Below are 17,197 nucleotides of genomic sequence, written 5' to 3' on the forward strand. Positions count from 1 at the left end.
GTAAATGCTATAATCAGATATAAGGTAAAGTAGTTACACAAAGGATGAGGTTGATTGGAACTACCTGAAAGCTGCAAAAATTTCCCAGGGTTGATTATGGTATATAGTTTCAAACAGTGAGCTGGAGCTCACTATATTGTCAATGGGAAAAGATATTTTAGGCAAAGGTAACATTATACACATTGTACTTAAAACTGTGGACTTACATGTCATGCAGAGAAGATTAGAAGTTTTCAGACAATGATAAGCTATTTGAAATATATTTTAGCAGAGGACTTTAATTGGACTGAAGAGCAGTGAACTGGAAAAAGGAGAAAAATCGTCAAACTAGTTGAAGTACTGTCCTGCATAACTTGATGAGGATATGTTCTGAGAAATGCATTATTGGGTGATTTTGCTGTTGCATGAACATCATCCTGTATTTACACAAATCTGGTGGTGTAGCCTACTACACACGTAGGCTGTATGGTATAGCCTATTGCTCCTATGCTACAAACCTGTACAGTGTGCTACACTGAATATTGTAGATAATTGTAACACAATGGCAAGTATTTGTGTAACTAAATATACCTAAACATAGAAAAGATACAGTAAAAATATGATATAAAAGAAAAAATGGTATGTTTACATAGGGCACCTACCATGATTAGAGCTTGCAGGAGTGAAAATTACTCTGTGTGAGACGTTGGGTGAGTGGTGATAAAGGCCTAGGACATTATTGTACACACACTACTTAGACTTTATAAACACTGTACACTTAAGTTACACTAAATTTGCTAAGTTTTTTCTTTTTAAGTTTTTCTTTAAATTAACCTGAGCCTACTGTAATGTTTTTACTTTATAAACTTTTTTACCGTTTTGACTTTTTTAGTAGCAGTTTAAAACACAAACACATCGTACAGCTCTACAAAAATGTTTTCTCTTTTTGTAATTATAAGCTTTTTTCTATTAATTTTTTAAAAACTTTGTTAAAAGCAAAGACACATACATACATATTAGAATGTATACATACATATTACCATACCATATTAGTATAGGCTTACACAGGGTCAGGATCAAGACGTAGGTAGACATTATGAATTTTTCTGCTTCATTATAAGATTATGGGATCACTACTGTATTTGCAGTTGGTCCTTGACCGAAATGTCATTGTGTGGCACATGACTATAGACTGGGTGAGTGATTCTGAATCCTGAATCAAGGTAGTGGTAGAGACCATAATGTAGAATAAGAGACAGGCCTAAAGAGGTTTCTGATATTTGAAAGTACAGCCATCCCTGGGTATTCACGGAAGATTGAGTTCAAGACCTCCCTCACCCCCTCGCAAAGAATACCAAAATCCACAGATGCTCAAGTCCCTTATATAAAATTGCATAGTATTTGCACATAACCTATGCACGTTCTCCAGTACTCTTTAGATGATTTCTCAGCTTCTTAATACAGTGTAAATGTTATGTAATTAATTGTTATACTGTATAAGTTTATGTTTTTTATTGTATTTTTATTTTTTCTAAATATTTTTGATATGTGGTTGGTTGGATCCACAAATGTGGAACCTGCAGATTCGCAGGGCCAATTGTATGTTTTCTGTTATTATTTATATAACTGCCGTCTTTTTTTTCTTTACCTGCTGAGAATTATCCTTCATCTTATTGATTCATCAGTAAATTGAACGACAGTTGTGTGTCAGGCAGTGTGCTAAGCATAGAAGTTAGAAAATTTAGAGTGCAGGGATCTTATTTAAGGAGCTCATAATCTTGCAAGTTTTTGTTTCATCCATTCTACTTCTGTTGTTATCAGACTAGAAACTTTTAATGATCCTTACCTTGGAGAACTCAAAAAAACTCAACAACATACATTTGAAGGCATTGGAGTACCTTCAAATAAGTTTTTTCAGAGCCTAGACTATAAGAAAGAAATCTAGGGAAGTGAGCCCAGCGTTTGGGTGTTGCTTTGTTCCTAGAGCCATTTCCCTATTTTTGTAGTGTTTCTGATTCTAAAAGGGCCAGGCTTGAGAGTATGAGGACTTGAGCAGAGTTTTCTCCTGATTCAAAAGTAAGGAGGAGGCCCTTGGTAATTCCTATAGGCTTTAGATTGAGACCCCCGAAGGGTTATATCTTAGACATAAAAGTACACCAGAAGTGAATCTGTCATCATAGGGACTGAAGCCCAGTTTAAAATCATCTCAGTTCCCAATTAGGTTTAAAATAATAGAGAATTTGTAGTAGTCTTAGCCTCCTGCCAAGAGCAAATACAGTGTACACTAGAAGAAGTCATCCAGCTGCTAAAATTACCTTTACAATTTTTCATATACAGCATTTGGTACTCAGTCCAAAACAGAGAGAAAGAGACAGAGACAGACATACATGGAGGCAAACCAGCCTGAGTAAAAACCAAGAGAAATGTGGCCAGGTGTGGTGGCTCATGCTTATAATCCCAGCACTTTGGGAGGCTGAGGTGGGTGGATCACTTGAGGTCAGGAGTTCAAGACCAGCCTGGTCAATATGGTGAAACCCCCTCTTTACTAAAAATACAAAAATTAGCCTGGCATGGTGACACATACTGGTAATCCCAGCTACACCTGAGACTGAGGCAGGAGAATTGCTTGAACCCAGGAGGTGGAGGTTGCAGTGAGCTGAGATCATACCACTGCACTCCAGCATGGTGACAAAGTGAGACTGTGTCTCAAAAACAAAACCAAACCAAGAGAAATGAGATAATAGTACCACAGTGATATTAGCAGACAGGGACTTGAAAGTAACTATGCTTTCAAGAAATTTTTTAAAAATAAGAGGCAATATTTTTATTAAAGAACTGCAAATTACTTTAAAAAAATCCCAAATTGGGAAAAACCTAGAACTAAAAAGTACAGTGAAATTAAGAAGACACAGATAGTTTTTAATAGTAAGATACATGTTAGTAAAATTAGTAAATTGGAAGATAGACCAGAAGAAAATACCGATCGTAATGAATGAAGATTAAAAAAAAGACTTATACTCTAAGACCATAGTGAAAAGATCTAACATGTGCCATAGGACTTTTGGAAAAAAAAAAAAAAAAACCCAACAAGCATACATATGAAAAGCTCTAAGAATCCAAGCCATGTTAAGTACAAAGATAGTTAAACCTAGAAAATTATAGTAAACCAGAGACAGTGAAAAAAGTTTAAAAAGCTACCTAGAGGAAACAAAAGACTACAGATGCTTCTTTGGATGGGTAAGTTGAAAATTTTCTTTTCTTTTTTTTTTTTGACGAAGTCTCGCTCTGTCACCAGGCTGGAGTGCAGTGGCGTGATCTCGGCTCACTGCAACCTCCACCTCCTGGGTTCAAGCAATTCTCCTGCCTCAGCCTCCCGAGTAGCTGGGACTACAGGCGCACGCCACCATGCCCAGCTAATTTTTGTATTTTTAGTAGAGATGGGGTTTCACCATGTTGACCAGGATGGTCTTGATCTCTTAACCTTGTGATCCACCTGCCCCAGCCTCCCAGAGTGCTGGGATTACAGGCGCACGCCACCATGCCCAGCTAATTTTTGTATTTTTAGTAGAGTCTGGGTTTCACCATGTTGACCAGGATGGTCTTGATCCCTTAACCTTGTGATCCACCTGCCTCGGCCTCCCAGAGTGCTGGGATTATAGGTGTGAGCCACCACGCCTGGCCGAATTGAAAATATTTTAAGTAAAAAATGCATTTATTACACCTACTAAGGGTCACAGCTTAATATAATGTACCTTAAGTGTGCTCAGAACACTTATATTAGCCTACAATTGGGCAAAATCATCTAGCACACCTGTTTTATAATAAAATTATTGAATATGTCATGTGCCATATATTACTAGCCTGGGAAAAGATCAAAGTTCAAAGTATGAAGAAATTATCGCAGCTTAACACCATTATAAAGTTGAATCATCGTAAGTCAGGGACATCTCTGTCTTTAAAGGTGCAACAATAATACTTGCCAGTCAGCCGTTTAGTGGAAATAGGGGAAGCTAGGAGACAATGGGATTTTTTCCTTAGAACTGAAGTATGTTGTTTAGGCAGTAAATTATTCCTGATTGTAGCTCAGGTGCAGGAAGGAATGAAGAGCAATGAAAATTTATAAAAAAGTCGGGGTAGGGCACAATGCTTATACCTGTAATCCCAGCAATTTGGGAGGCCAAGGTGGGTGGATCACAAGGTCAGGAGTTTGAGACCAGCTGGTCTCGAATGGTGAAGCCCCGTGTCTACTAAAAATACAAAAATTAGCCGGTATTGGTGGCGGGCGCCTGCAGTCCCCGCTACTTGGGAGACTCAGGCAGGAGAATTGCTTGAACCCAGGAGGTGGAGGTTGCAGTGAACCAGGATCGTGCCACTGACTCCAGCCTAGGTGACCGAGCAAGACTCTGTCTAAAATAAAATAAAATAAAATAAAATAAAAGTCATTGAATCTAAATGAATATTAACTAAATTAGACAAAGTTAAAAGTAACTTTTATGGTTTAAATAGAACTTTTTAGGCTGACACACCTGTAATCGCAGCACTTTGGGAGGCCAAGGCAAGTGGATCACCTGAGGTCAGGAATTTGAGACCAGCTTAGCCAACATGGTGAAACCCTGTCTCTACTAAAAATATAAAAATCAGCTGAGCATGGTGGTGGGCACCTGTATGTAATCTCAGTTACTCAGGAGGCTGAGGCAGGAGGCAGAAGTTGCAATGAACCAAGATTGTGCTGTTGTACTCCACTCGGTGACAGAGCGAGACTCCATCTCAAAAAATAAAAAAAAATTAAATAAAAACAGACACTACTTACTGTTTAACTAGAACTAAAATACATGACAATAATAGCATATATAAATCAGGAGTAAATAGAATTTAATATATTCTAAGATCTTTGTATTAAATGATAAGTTACGGAGATACTATTTCTGTTAGTGGTAAGTTAAGGATACATGTTTTCTAGCATTGCCAAAAATAGTAAAAGAATATAAAACTTTTGAAAAGGTAATAGAGAGGATAAGTAAAGTAAAAACACTCAAACGGTCCAGAAGAAAGCAAGAAATAAAAGAAATGCCATCAAAGTCAGACAAAGAACAAGTAATAAGATGTTTGATTTATTCTCACAAATACAGAGATTGCATTAAATATAATTGATTCATTGCTCCTACTAGAAGCTATAATACAAAACTAAACTGATTGTTGCTTATGAGAGACATTTTAAATATAAGTATATAGAAAGATTAAAAGCTGGGTGAAGATTTAGCAGTCCTTATAAAAAAAGTAGTTATATTAATAACACATTTCAAGCATTACTAGAGATAAAAAGGAGTATTTAACAATGCTACCCTTTAGAATGCTAAAGGGTTTCCTGGGAAGTGTACAGTCCAAAATTTATAAGTATCTGATAGCATAACCTTGAAATATATAAGCAAAAATGAATAAAACTCGAAGAAAAATACATTTGCAATCGTAGTGTAATGTTTTAACATATCTTGCTGACTTGCTGATAGAGTAAGTGTTCAAAAAGCTGGTAAGGATATAGAAGATTTAAAATATCTGGATGATAGTGCGTTTGTGGACATCCATCTCTGACTATCCTTCAGATCAGAATGTCAGTTTCTTGTCCTTAGGCCTGAAACCTTATCAATTAAGGATATAGAATATTTAAAAATCAAATATATAACTGATATGCATAGAACACTGCATCAGCTTCTGCAGAATGTACCTTTTTTTTTCAATTTTGGATGGAATATTCACAAAATTTGTTTATATCCTGGACCATAAAGCAAAAGTCAAATTTCCAAGGCTTGAAATGACAGATTTTAATACTATAATAAAATAATACCTGAAACCAGTAAGTAAAAGATAACTAAAAATTACTTATATGATTAAAAATTAGGAAATAATATTTTAAATAGTCTAGAAGTTGAACGTACTTAATGAACATGTTACATATTAAAACTGTGGGATATGGCTAAAGCCATACTTAGAGGAACATTTTATAGCTCTTAGAAGATTTTTGTTGAAAATTAGTGATCCCTGTCAACAGTTGGGAAAAAAGCCAGCAAACGAAACCAGAGGTAAGTAGAAAAAATGAAATAATACCAATAAAAGAGGAAATTAATAAAAGTGAAAACAAGTATACCGTGGGAGCGGATCAACCAAACCAAAAGTAAATCTTTCAAAGGGCTAATACTATTGATGAACCCCTCAAAGAATTCATCTGAGAGAGAGAGACAGAGAGGGATATAAATAACCAAACGCATGGTAAAAGCTTTTCCATCTGTATTACCCTATCCCTGTTATTTTCTGCAAGATGAATAAATTGTTATTTTTGTTTTTGGTTTTTCTAGGAGGAATATAGAACTGAAGGTATCAGCTGGCACAACATAGATTATATTGATAATACCTGCTGCATAAATCTTATTAGCAAAAAACCAACAGGACTGCTTCATCTTTTGGATGAAGAAAGCAAGTGAGTGTAATTTTCGATTTTGTTATTGGCTGTTTTGGTTTTTTATGTCTTTTTAAGTTTAAACTTTTTTTTTACATTACCAAATAAAGAGCCAAAGGTTTTTTTGTGTGTACAATTTTTTTAATCTGTGTATGTTTCTAGGTAATTAGGATGGACTTCATTACTTGAGTTCATTTTTTTAAAGTTCTTCTAGATTTATTCAATACACTTTGATGTTAAACTTGCTGACTTTTTTTTTTTGGTCACATGTTTCTTTCTTTGTAAATTGAGTTTTATATATGCGATGTGTTTTCAGTTTTCATGTTTAGCAGAAAAGAATATCGTGATAGACTGAATGTGGTGGCTTACGCCTGTAGTCTCAGCACTTTGGGATGCCGAGGCATGTGGACTTCGAGACCAGCCTGGCCAACATGGCAAAATCCCATCTGTACTAAAAATACAAAAATTAGCTGAGAATGGTGGCACACACCTGTAATCCCAGGTACTCAGGAGACTGAGACTTGAGAATCACTTGAACCCAGGAGACAGAGGTTGCAGTGAGCCAAGGTGGCGCCACTGCACTATAGTCCAGCCTGGGTGACAGAGCAAGACTCTTGTTTCCAAACAAAACAAAACAAAACAAAACAAAACAAAACAAGAATGTTATGGTAGATTAGTAATGTCTATCATGATCATGTTTGGAAGTGGCAACATCTGCCAATTATTTACTATTCCTCGTTAACACTGTTAAATATAACAGTTAAATACATGCTTCAGAAATAAGCTTCAGGTAGCATTCTTCAGGATATTCTCAACACTCTATAAAATATAGTTAATTATCCTAAGAGATGGCAAATCTAGAATTGGAGAAACCGAGATGAGGAGGTTGTGAGGTTTTTTTGTGACTTCTTAGTAAAAAATTTAGAAACAATTTGTTTACCTGATTTCTAGTTTAATGTAATCCTCATTAAACAGGATGGAAAGTATTGGGGATTTGCTGTTAGAGGTAAGATAATTGTATAAGGCTGTAAAATAAAAAACTAGCAGAAAGAAGACTGCTCACAGTTTAGAGTCACTATAACCTACTCTATCACTAGTCAGCTTCCGTTAATCTAAAGGAATTAAAATGCTGTTAACACAAGTAAAAAGCACCTTAATTTTCTGTCCAGAATTTTGTAAAAGTTTCTTGCATTACTGTGTGTGCCCCAACATAGTTATTATCTCATAAAATTATCAGGTTAGTCATTCACTGTTTGTATACCTTACCTCTGGTATATCTTTAGTTGGGAAGGCTTTATAGGTAATTTTGATACTCAGTGTTGGAAACCATTGTGGTTGATAATGGAATGATAAGCAGTTATTTTGGTTTGAGGAATTTTGTAGTAACAAAAAAAGGGTTTAAGAAACAATCCAAGAACAAAGATTATATAAGTAGGAAATGGGGTACCTAAGATTCAAACCTGTCCGGTGTTTCTGACTAATAAGGTTGTGCTTTGAATTATTATATTGATTTCCTGTACTATTTAGGTGTTAGAGTCAGTAGTGCAGGTTTCGTATCCCATTTTCATAACTACTGTTATAGGAAAACTCTCAAACCATGTTTTTTGTCTACTCTCACACCACAATAATCAACATATAAGACTTCTGTGACCAACTGTGTGTGGTGTTTTTCCCCACCAACAAGCAGTCGACACCAGCTGGGCATCCTTTAATTCAGATTTGATACTGTCTACCTGGAGGTAACATCAGATCCCACAGATTGAGGGCTTAGTTCCCAAAACTGCACCCCACCACACCTTCAGACACCAACCAAATAGTCCATGCCTCCAGAACTTCTGACCAACCAGCTTCTCCTTGAGTTCAATTAATTTGCCAGAGTGGCTTGCAGAACTGAGGGAAACACTCATATTTATGCCAGTGTATTGTAAAGGATGTTGCAAACTAAACAATGAGGAGATGCATAGGATGAGGTGTGAGGTAAGGAGCACAGAGCCTCCATATCCTCCCTGGGTGTACCACCCTCCAAGAAACTCCCACATGTTCAGCTATTTGGAAGCTCTCCAAATGCTTTTTTGGGGTTTTTTTTTAATGCAGGCTTCATTACATAGGCGTTATTGACAACTATGTAGAAATGTGATTGGACAAAAAGAGTACGATATCATACTAATAGACTGGGAAACCCAGTAAGGCCTGTTTGTCCAGATTCTTCTTGGTCTTTCTGTGCAGCATTCTTTCCTTTAGAGTAATGGGGCAGGACTCTTTCTGGAATGAGGGTCTTTTGAACCACAATCAGATTAGAGGCCTGCATTTGGCAGGTAAAAGGTAGACAGGAGAAGGTTAGAGAGAGAGAGAGAGATTCTGTTTCCTGAGGCCTGTTTCCTGAGGCCTGCTTCCGAGACTTAAAGCATCCCAACATTATAACAAAAGATGACACCAAGGGCTATGGTAGTTATAAGCCAGGAACCAAGAATGAGAACCTACACACACACACACACACACACACACACACACACACACTCACTCTCTCTCTCTCTCTCTCTCTCTCTCTCTCTCTAATTATGTCACAGGCCACAGGCTTTCAAACATGGAACCTTTTCATCATCAAAAGAATATGCAACTCAAACATACTGCTACGTTAGTAGAATCCCATTCAGTCATTAGTAATTAGTCCAGTTCATCATCATATTGTATGAGTATATCCCCCAGGGAGAGAACACTCAAGTTTGCAGGCTTCCTTTCAGTCTTGTCAGATTCCAAAAGCAGGAGTAATCTCGGCAAACACAACCTTTCCCTTTCGAGCATCTTTTATAACTGAGCTAAAAGACGGTGTCATCTCTTGCTCTGAGCTTCTTTAAATGTGTTAATGTTGGATTTCCCTCAATTTATTATCCACTTACTCATATCTTTACCCTCAGCTACTATTCCTCCTCTCCATTAGTTCCCAAACTTTTCCTCCTATGGAAGGTACATGAAGAATTGCCACTGTGCTGGTTTAGATTGCAGACAACAATTCTAGTCTAGCAAGTACCTCCTCCTCAGTCCACTCCCTTTTAGATAGGGTGAATTACATAGGTGCAGAACTACTGAGCTGTTTTTATGGCCAGGAAAAATAGTTACATTCACTCTTAGCCCCAATTTTGCTACATAGAGTGAAGGTACAACCCACCCTCATCATGCCCTTAGGAATTTTGACTTAAGATTTAAACATATAATTAGTTTCTTGTTTAGAAATCATCCTTGCTTCCAGCTCGTGTAGTTGCAGCCCTGGTCCTAGGATGACTGCAGCTGATAGGGGAGAGAAAAAAAGTTTTTTGTCTTTGAGGTCATTTGGGAAAGAAAAAAAAAGTTATAGTTTTTATACCAGTATACTCCTTCCCTGGCAAGAATTGGATAGTCATACCAGCATCCTCTCCAACCCCTCTTTCCCAGATGAACCAGAAAAACAAGAAAAATCTAGGGGATGCTCCATTAGTCTCACTCATGCTGAGTGTGAGCGGATATTCATACTCATGAAGGCATGCAAGCCAGCCCTTCATTTTTTGATCTTCCCCTGTTTTAGACAGCCAGTATTTTAATTGCCAATTCTATTTCTCCATCAAATTGTTACTCTGAGGAGGATATTTTTTTCCTTTGCTGGACATTGTAGGCTGTACAGTGGGTTTCTTGTTCTGAAAAAATGATGATCATCCAAATCCATGCAGTGTTTTCTATTCTTTTTTTTTTTTTTAATGACACCCTGAGCATTTGCATTTTCCACTGGGTAAGTAAAGCTCACTTTAGTCAGTGACTATTCGTGTCAATTTGTAGCCCCCCAGGGCTACCCGCATCAGTCTCACTTACCATCTCAGTTCAGGGTCTTCCCACCAGGGAAACTGCCACATAGCCATTGGCAGTCTCAGATTCTCTTGCTGACAAACAGAACAGTTTTTACTGGCATTTTGTGATTGAGAGAAGATGCAAGAGGAATGTCTAGATTCAGCACTTCTCAGCACTGCTGTAGTACCCCCATATCTGCTCATTTCATGGACCCAGGTGACCACATCAAAGGAGTACACAGGGATATCTGCTTGTCAATTCTAGTCACCTTCTGAACCTGGAAAGGGACTTTTTTTGGTGGGCATTGATATGTTCTACTTTAAGGTACCCCTCAGATTTCCGTAGGGCTGTGTTCCAAATGGCCCTTTTTTTAATAGGCTGGGTTTCCATTGCCCTTCTGCCTGATCATTTGGCCAGGCCATTGGCCAGTGCCCCTGAGTCAGTAAAAACCCAAACACCAGGGCTTCTACCACTCTTCAGTTCTTCCCTCAGTTTTAGGAAATCAGCATGTAATTCAGCCCACCAACCTGATTTGTTTTCACCTTCTTCAATCATAGTAGCCGTCCAAACAGAATGTTGTCCATTTACCTTGGAACTGCCATCCACAAACCAAGCAGTTGTTTGCCAGTCACTTGAGAGCACTGTAGGATCCAGCAGCTCCTCACACAGTTCCAGAGTCAGTCCTAGGGGTAAAGAGGCTCCCTGCTCATGAGTGTCTCCTCCTTGCATCCGCCAGGCAGCATGATTCTGTATAAATCATTTCCATTTTATTATGGAACTCTCCTGTGCACTGCTATCCTCATGAGAGTGTTTTTCTTCCATCAGCTGGGACAGCATGGGCATTTCAGGTGTCGAGATCATTTTATGACCTTCAGTTTTAGGGATAGCTTCAGTTAATTTCCCATAACAAGATAGTAAGTGCCCCTCCAGTGGAAATTCTCTAGTCCAGAAGTAGTTGTTGCTGGGGGGTGCCCACACGTTTTTGCCATAAGCCCCAAGAAATGTCTACAAAGGGATATCAAATGTAGAGTTTGTTTCTGTCTGCACTCTAGCTTCTTCTGAGTCTACTCTGTGGACCTGAACTTGAACAATCTTATTGGTTCCATTTAGCATGTCTAGTTAATATTGCTTGAAGGGCAGATTTACATGCCTTCTGTTTTATAGCACTGGGTAGGGGGAACATTTCCCAGTCACAAAACATTTAAGTAAAGGAGACTCAGCTTCTTAAAGCCTGTTAAGTATTCCAGTTTTCATAATCCTATGATCTCTGATGTATTTATTTACGTTCTAGTCACAGAAAGTTCTCCACCCATAGACCATTTTACCATTCTTGTGTAAAAGTCTTCGGGTCCTAGCCAGGCATTGGGCCAAGGGACTCTGGCCTCTCTGTCAATTGTTACCTTGATTAACCAGTCTAACCATGGCCCCAGGCAATTTCAGGTGGGATTTCTCATTGTAATCTTTACCTTCTGTCTTTTAACATTTCTCCAAAATTGGGGAAATAGAGCAAACTGGTTGAGGGACCAGAAGGTGCTCCCTTTGATTTATCCAACCTTCAGTAGTGTTGTATTACAAATTTTGTTTTAACCCCATCCATTTCTGTTTTATTCATCCCATTTTTTCAAAACCATATAAAATACTTCTGCCCAGCTAGGGTGAATCTCATGACTCTTTCCCTTTTCCTCTTAGTTTCACCCCTTTAATGTTTTCTTTATTCACCTTATTTCTTTTTTCTTTTTTTGAGACGGAGTTTTGCTCTTGTTACCCAGGCTGGAGTGCAGTGGTGCGATCTCAGCTCACCACAACCTCCGCCTCCTGGGTTCAAGCAATTCTCCTGCCTCAGCCTCCTGAGTAGCTGGAACTACAGGCGTGCGCCACCATGCCCAGCTATTTTTTGTATTTTTAGTAGAAACGGGGTCTCACCATGTTGACCAGGATGGTCTTGATCTTTTGACCTCGTGATCTACCCGCCTCGGCCTCCCAAAGTGCTGGGGATTATAGGTGTGAGCCACTACGCCTGGCCTATTCGCCTTATTTCTTAATAACCATTAAAAAATTTTTATCTTCCTGGGGTAAATCCTTTGAACCCTCCCTTTTGCCTTTTCCCATTAAATTATTAATTAACCTAATATTTTTATTGCAGCTGTAAGACTTATGAGGAGAAGCTGAGACAACAAATTTCATAAGGCTTCTCTAATGGTTGTTCAGTTTGGCAGGGGTATTATCACCTGGGGTGCCCATGTAGAAGGGACCCCCTTAACTATAGCATTTACTGTAATCCGGTAAATGGATAACAGGCACATTGATTGGGCAAATATCCTTATCATTATAAAGCTAGTCTTACATAGCTTGCATATGAACATATCAGCTGCTTCATCTGGGTTGTTCTGCTTAGCATTTCTAGGGAGAGTTAGGCAATCCCCCTTCCCAGAGTGAAAAGATTGTACAGTAGCTTTTATCCAGTCCACTAGGCTGGCTTTTCCCTCAGGAATAACCTCTTGTGTATCTCAGTCATGTATAGATGTCTGAGCTTGCTTAGTAGTGAGGTGTGTGTCCTGCATCAACCCAGACACACTCGTCCACTGCAGCATTTAAAAGCAAAGCTACTGCCCCTAATGTAGTTACTCTCACAATCCATTTTGGTAAAGGTTCTTAGGAAGCTAATGATACCAATCTACAAAATGGAACTATTCCTTCACACTATGCCCTCCAGTTCAGTAGTTACTTCATTTTGCCCTTCTTCCACATTGACTGCCTTCTAGGTAACCACATGTCTCAGAGGTACTTTGTTGTCCCTGCACAATTCTGTCCTTGCCTCCAAGACTTTGAGGCTAGCAGTCTGAGCTCAAACCGATCGAGATCTGAGCTTGATCCAGCTTCAAGGACCAACACAGTAGTCTCTTTAAATTTTATTTTAGCTATTATAAATAGCAGTAATTAAGGGATTGAATAATTCATTTTTTTAAATTAGTTTGCTTTTCATTATGTATCCAGTGAATCAACTCCCCAGGAGTTGGAACCATCTCTAAATTCCACCGATAACTTTTACCTTTAGTAACTGAGCATAGCAGCTATGGCTTCATACCTTGGGCGACCCTGTGGCCACACCAGATCAAAGATTTCTCATCTTCTATCCTTTTATCGTTTCTCTTCCCAAACCACATGTTTCAGTGAGCTAGGGTCTTTCTAGCAAATCTCACTTCTCTCACACCAATTATTTGGGAAAAACATTCAAACCATGTTTTTCTCTGCTCTCACATCATAACAATCAACATTAAGACCTCTCTGACCAAATGTGTATGGAGTTTTCCCCACTAACAAGCCGTGGACACCAACTGGACGTCCTCTAATTCAGATTTGACGCTATCTGCCTGGAGGTAGCATCAGATCCCACAGATCGAGAATTCAGTCCCCAAAACTGCTGCCCACCCACCTTCAGACACCAGTCAGTAGTTTACTCCGCCAGAACTTCTGACCAATCAGCTTCTCCTTGAGTTCAATTAATTTGCCGGATGGCTTGCAGGACTTAGGGAAACACCTGCTTACATTTATCCCCAGTGTATTGTAAAGGATATTGCAAAGGATATAATGAAGAGATGTGTAGGGCAAGGTACTGGGGAAGGAGTACAGAGTATCCATGTCCTACCTGGGCACACCGCCTTCCAGGAACACCTACATGTTCAGCTTCTGGAAGCTCTCCAAATGCTGTCCTTTTGGGTTTTTTATGGAGGCTTCATTACATAGACATTACTGACAACTGTGTAGAAATCTGATTGGACCAAAGAGCATGATCTCATACGAATAGACTGAGTGGGAAGCCCAGCAAGGCTTGTCTGTCCAGATTCTTCTTGGCCTCTTGTGCAGCATTCTTTCCTTCAGAATGTGGGGATAGACCCTTTCTGGAATGAGGGTCTTATAACCCACAGTCAGATTAAAGGTCTGCCTTGGGCAGGTAAAAGGAGGACAGAAGAGAAGAGAGATTCTGTTTCCTGAGGCCTGCTCCTGAGGCCTGAAGCACCCTAGCATTATAACAAAAGACTATACCAAGGGCTATAGGAGTTATAAGCCAGGAACCATGGACAAAAACCTAGATATATGTACATACATATATGTATACATATGTTTTACATATTCATACATATAAAATTACAGTATTACCACTGTATATATAAAATCATAACATCAAAACTGAGGTAGTAAAATTACTTTTTTTTTTTTGAGACTGGGTCTTGCTCTGTAGCTCAGGCTAGAATGCAGTGGCATACCTCACGTAGATTTAACCCAATAATGAGAATGACACTTCTTTGCTGTTACCTGAAAGCTACTGGGGTTGAGCCATGTTGCCATAAATTTCAGGGAGATAAACTTTGGCTCATTAAAGAACTTTATAACTATTAAAGCTGATTAGCAGCTGCTTTAACAATTAACATAATTTCCTATTATTATAATTACTTTGCATCACCTGTCGGCTTGTTGTTGTAGGTGGGAGACTGGACTGAATAATCTTTTTATTAGTCAGTCCTGTAGTTATTACTAGTCCTTGTAAAGAATCTCTGTGCTTTAACATTGCAGAAAATGCAAAGGCATGAAATATTTTTTCTCTACCATTTACCTGTAAAAAAACTGGATTGAAAATAAAGTCATATTCAGAAGAACTATTTCAGGGCTTTATTGAGTATTTTTTCCTCTAAAAATATTTTTTATAGAGAATATATAGTATCAAATATATCCATAGTTGTGTTTTTACTTCATGCAGTGTGTTTGTAGTGCTCCAAGTGTATGGGTTTAAAGTTGGAGGTCTTCAGTTAGCCTTTCTCTACTACTTAATGGCTGTATGATATGGGGCAAGTTATTTAAGCTAGATACTGTAGGATGTAGAGTGGCATTTAGAAAGGAGGAATATTGTGTCAGAGTTACATATGAATAGGATGTTAGGAATATTATCAGTCTTCCTCATAGTATTCAAAGTGTCATCTTCTGTCAGTAGCAGTGGACCACTTTGAATCTTAGAAATGTAGAATCTCAGGCCTTCACTCCGTATCTGTTGAATCAGAATCTACATTTTAACAGTGACTGAAGTTAGGATTAGAGCATTCATTTACAGCAGCATTTTGTGAATCTTGCCTGCTCATAAGAATTTCCTTGGGACTTTGTAAATATCACTGACGTTAGGTCATCCCCGTAATCAGTTAAGTCAGAATTGCAGTAGGTGGGGGCCAGGCATTGGTAGTTTTCAAATCTCTAGAGGTTCTTCTGAGGCTATCTTTGCAGATAGCCTTTGGGGAACACTAGATTAAGAGATTTGATATGAGCAATAGTGAATGATTTTCTTGTGTTCTACATATTTTGGCCTGGTAATGTAATAAGTATCCATAAATGTCTGTTGAATGCAAGAACTTTCCATCTTTTTTAGTTTCAGGTAAAAACTGTTTCCATGTCTATCCTCCTTCCTTTGAAAATTTCTATTTTCCATTTAAAAGTAAGAGAAAATATATCGTAAGCTTTTCGATTACTCAGATGATTAGAAGGCAAATAAACCCTGACCTAGAGACAATGAGGTGAGCATCCTGCCTTAAGAGAAGCATACTGCTGTGAAATAGTGAGACATAAGTTTGCAGAGGTTGAGTTAGCCTAGGCTTAGGAGCTTGGTGTCAGTCTTTTTGCCTTGGTGATCCATAAAGTTTTGAGCAGAGGGGGCACATGATTAAAGCACTATTATAGAAAAACTTATTTTGATAATATGCTTCGTGAGACTCTTATAGGAGCTGTGCTGCTCTTTTCGAAATAGTAATCCATTGTAAAATAGCTTTAAAGTTTTGGAGTAAGCTAGATGGTGATATTTTGAGGAAGAGATATTATTTGAATACAAAAGTAGGCCAAGGTGACCAGGAAAATACCAGTGTAGGCAACATAAAGTCGATATGTTTAATCCCTAGAGGATGCCTGCTGTTGCTAGATGTGTTTACTAGTTTTATTTAATTCTACTGGCACTGTGATACCTGCTATCTCATCTTGTGAATTAGAGGACCCCTTCTCAAAGAAAGTTACCTAGTTTGCCCCAAGTAACTGATAGAAGGAGTAATCTAAACTATGACTGTCTGATGCCAAAGGTCATTTTCTATATGGTTTGCAATGCATACTATGTAATTAACTATGTTTGTTGTAATTTTGGAATGGTTTTTATGCATTAGATTTGTATTAAGCAACATTACAACCTCATGTCACATTTTTCATTATTTTAGCTACCATTAAATGAAGCTGTTTTCTGAAACTTTCTCCTTTTTCTGTCAATTAGATTTTCTCTATTTGAAATTCTTCCCCAACCTTTAACATCTAGTTCACAATTGCTATGTCTGTGTGAAACTTTTCATTATTCACGCCACTGATTTTTTTTTTGTCTTTTGAACTTTTGTATTTCCATATTTCCTATTATGCAGTTACATAGTTTTTGTGATTCCTGGATATTAAGTGCTCAATTGATCAGTACGATCAATGAGTGCAAATAATAATTGGTATAGTAAGAAAATGGCTACTTATCTATGCATGAAGAAACAGGAAATCAGATAATTTTTATGGATTTTTAGGACCTATGAGAATTGAGAGATTATTCTCTTATTTGGAAGTTCTTGGCCCCAAAGAATATATGATTTGGATTTTATTTTCCTTTGGGTTTTACAGTAGTTCAGAACAATGCAATCGAAGCTAAGTATGTAATGAGTTAATTTCTTGATACTGCTATTGCAAAGTGTGAGTATAGCCAAATCAAAACTTTTGATCCCTCATCTATAAAATAGTAACACCAATATTTATTACTACTTTTTAGCTTATGAGAATCAGATTATAATATGGACAAAAACTTTTGTAAACTGTTACATGTGTAAGATGGCAATGTAATTATAAAGGACTGTAAAATGGACTGTACTAATTACTGCATCTTTCTCATCTTTCTTT

At 37.9% G+C, this 17,197-nt stretch overlaps 1 protein-coding gene across 8 annotated transcripts in view; it reads left to right on the top strand.

Moving 5' to 3' along the window:
- The window catches only part of MYO9A (myosin IXA), a 279,254-nt gene that overhangs the window by 118,856 nt on the left and 143,201 nt on the right, over positions 1-17,197 (top strand). For all 8 annotated transcript variants that reach the window (XM_017548134.2, XM_017548127.2, XM_017548128.2 and 5 more), the window contains one exon: positions 6,330-6,451. In XM_017548134.2, coding sequence (XP_017403623.1) covers positions 6,330-6,451 — 122 coding nt within the window. The remainder of the gene's footprint in view (positions 1-6,329; positions 6,452-17,197) is intronic.

The sequence above is a fragment of the Cebus imitator genome, unplaced genomic scaffold, assembly GCF_001604975.1.
Source record: "Cebus imitator isolate Cc_AM_T3 unplaced genomic scaffold, Cebus_imitator-1.0 Scaffold203, whole genome shotgun sequence".
NCBI lineage: Eukaryota > Metazoa > Chordata > Mammalia > Primates > Cebidae > Cebus > Cebus imitator.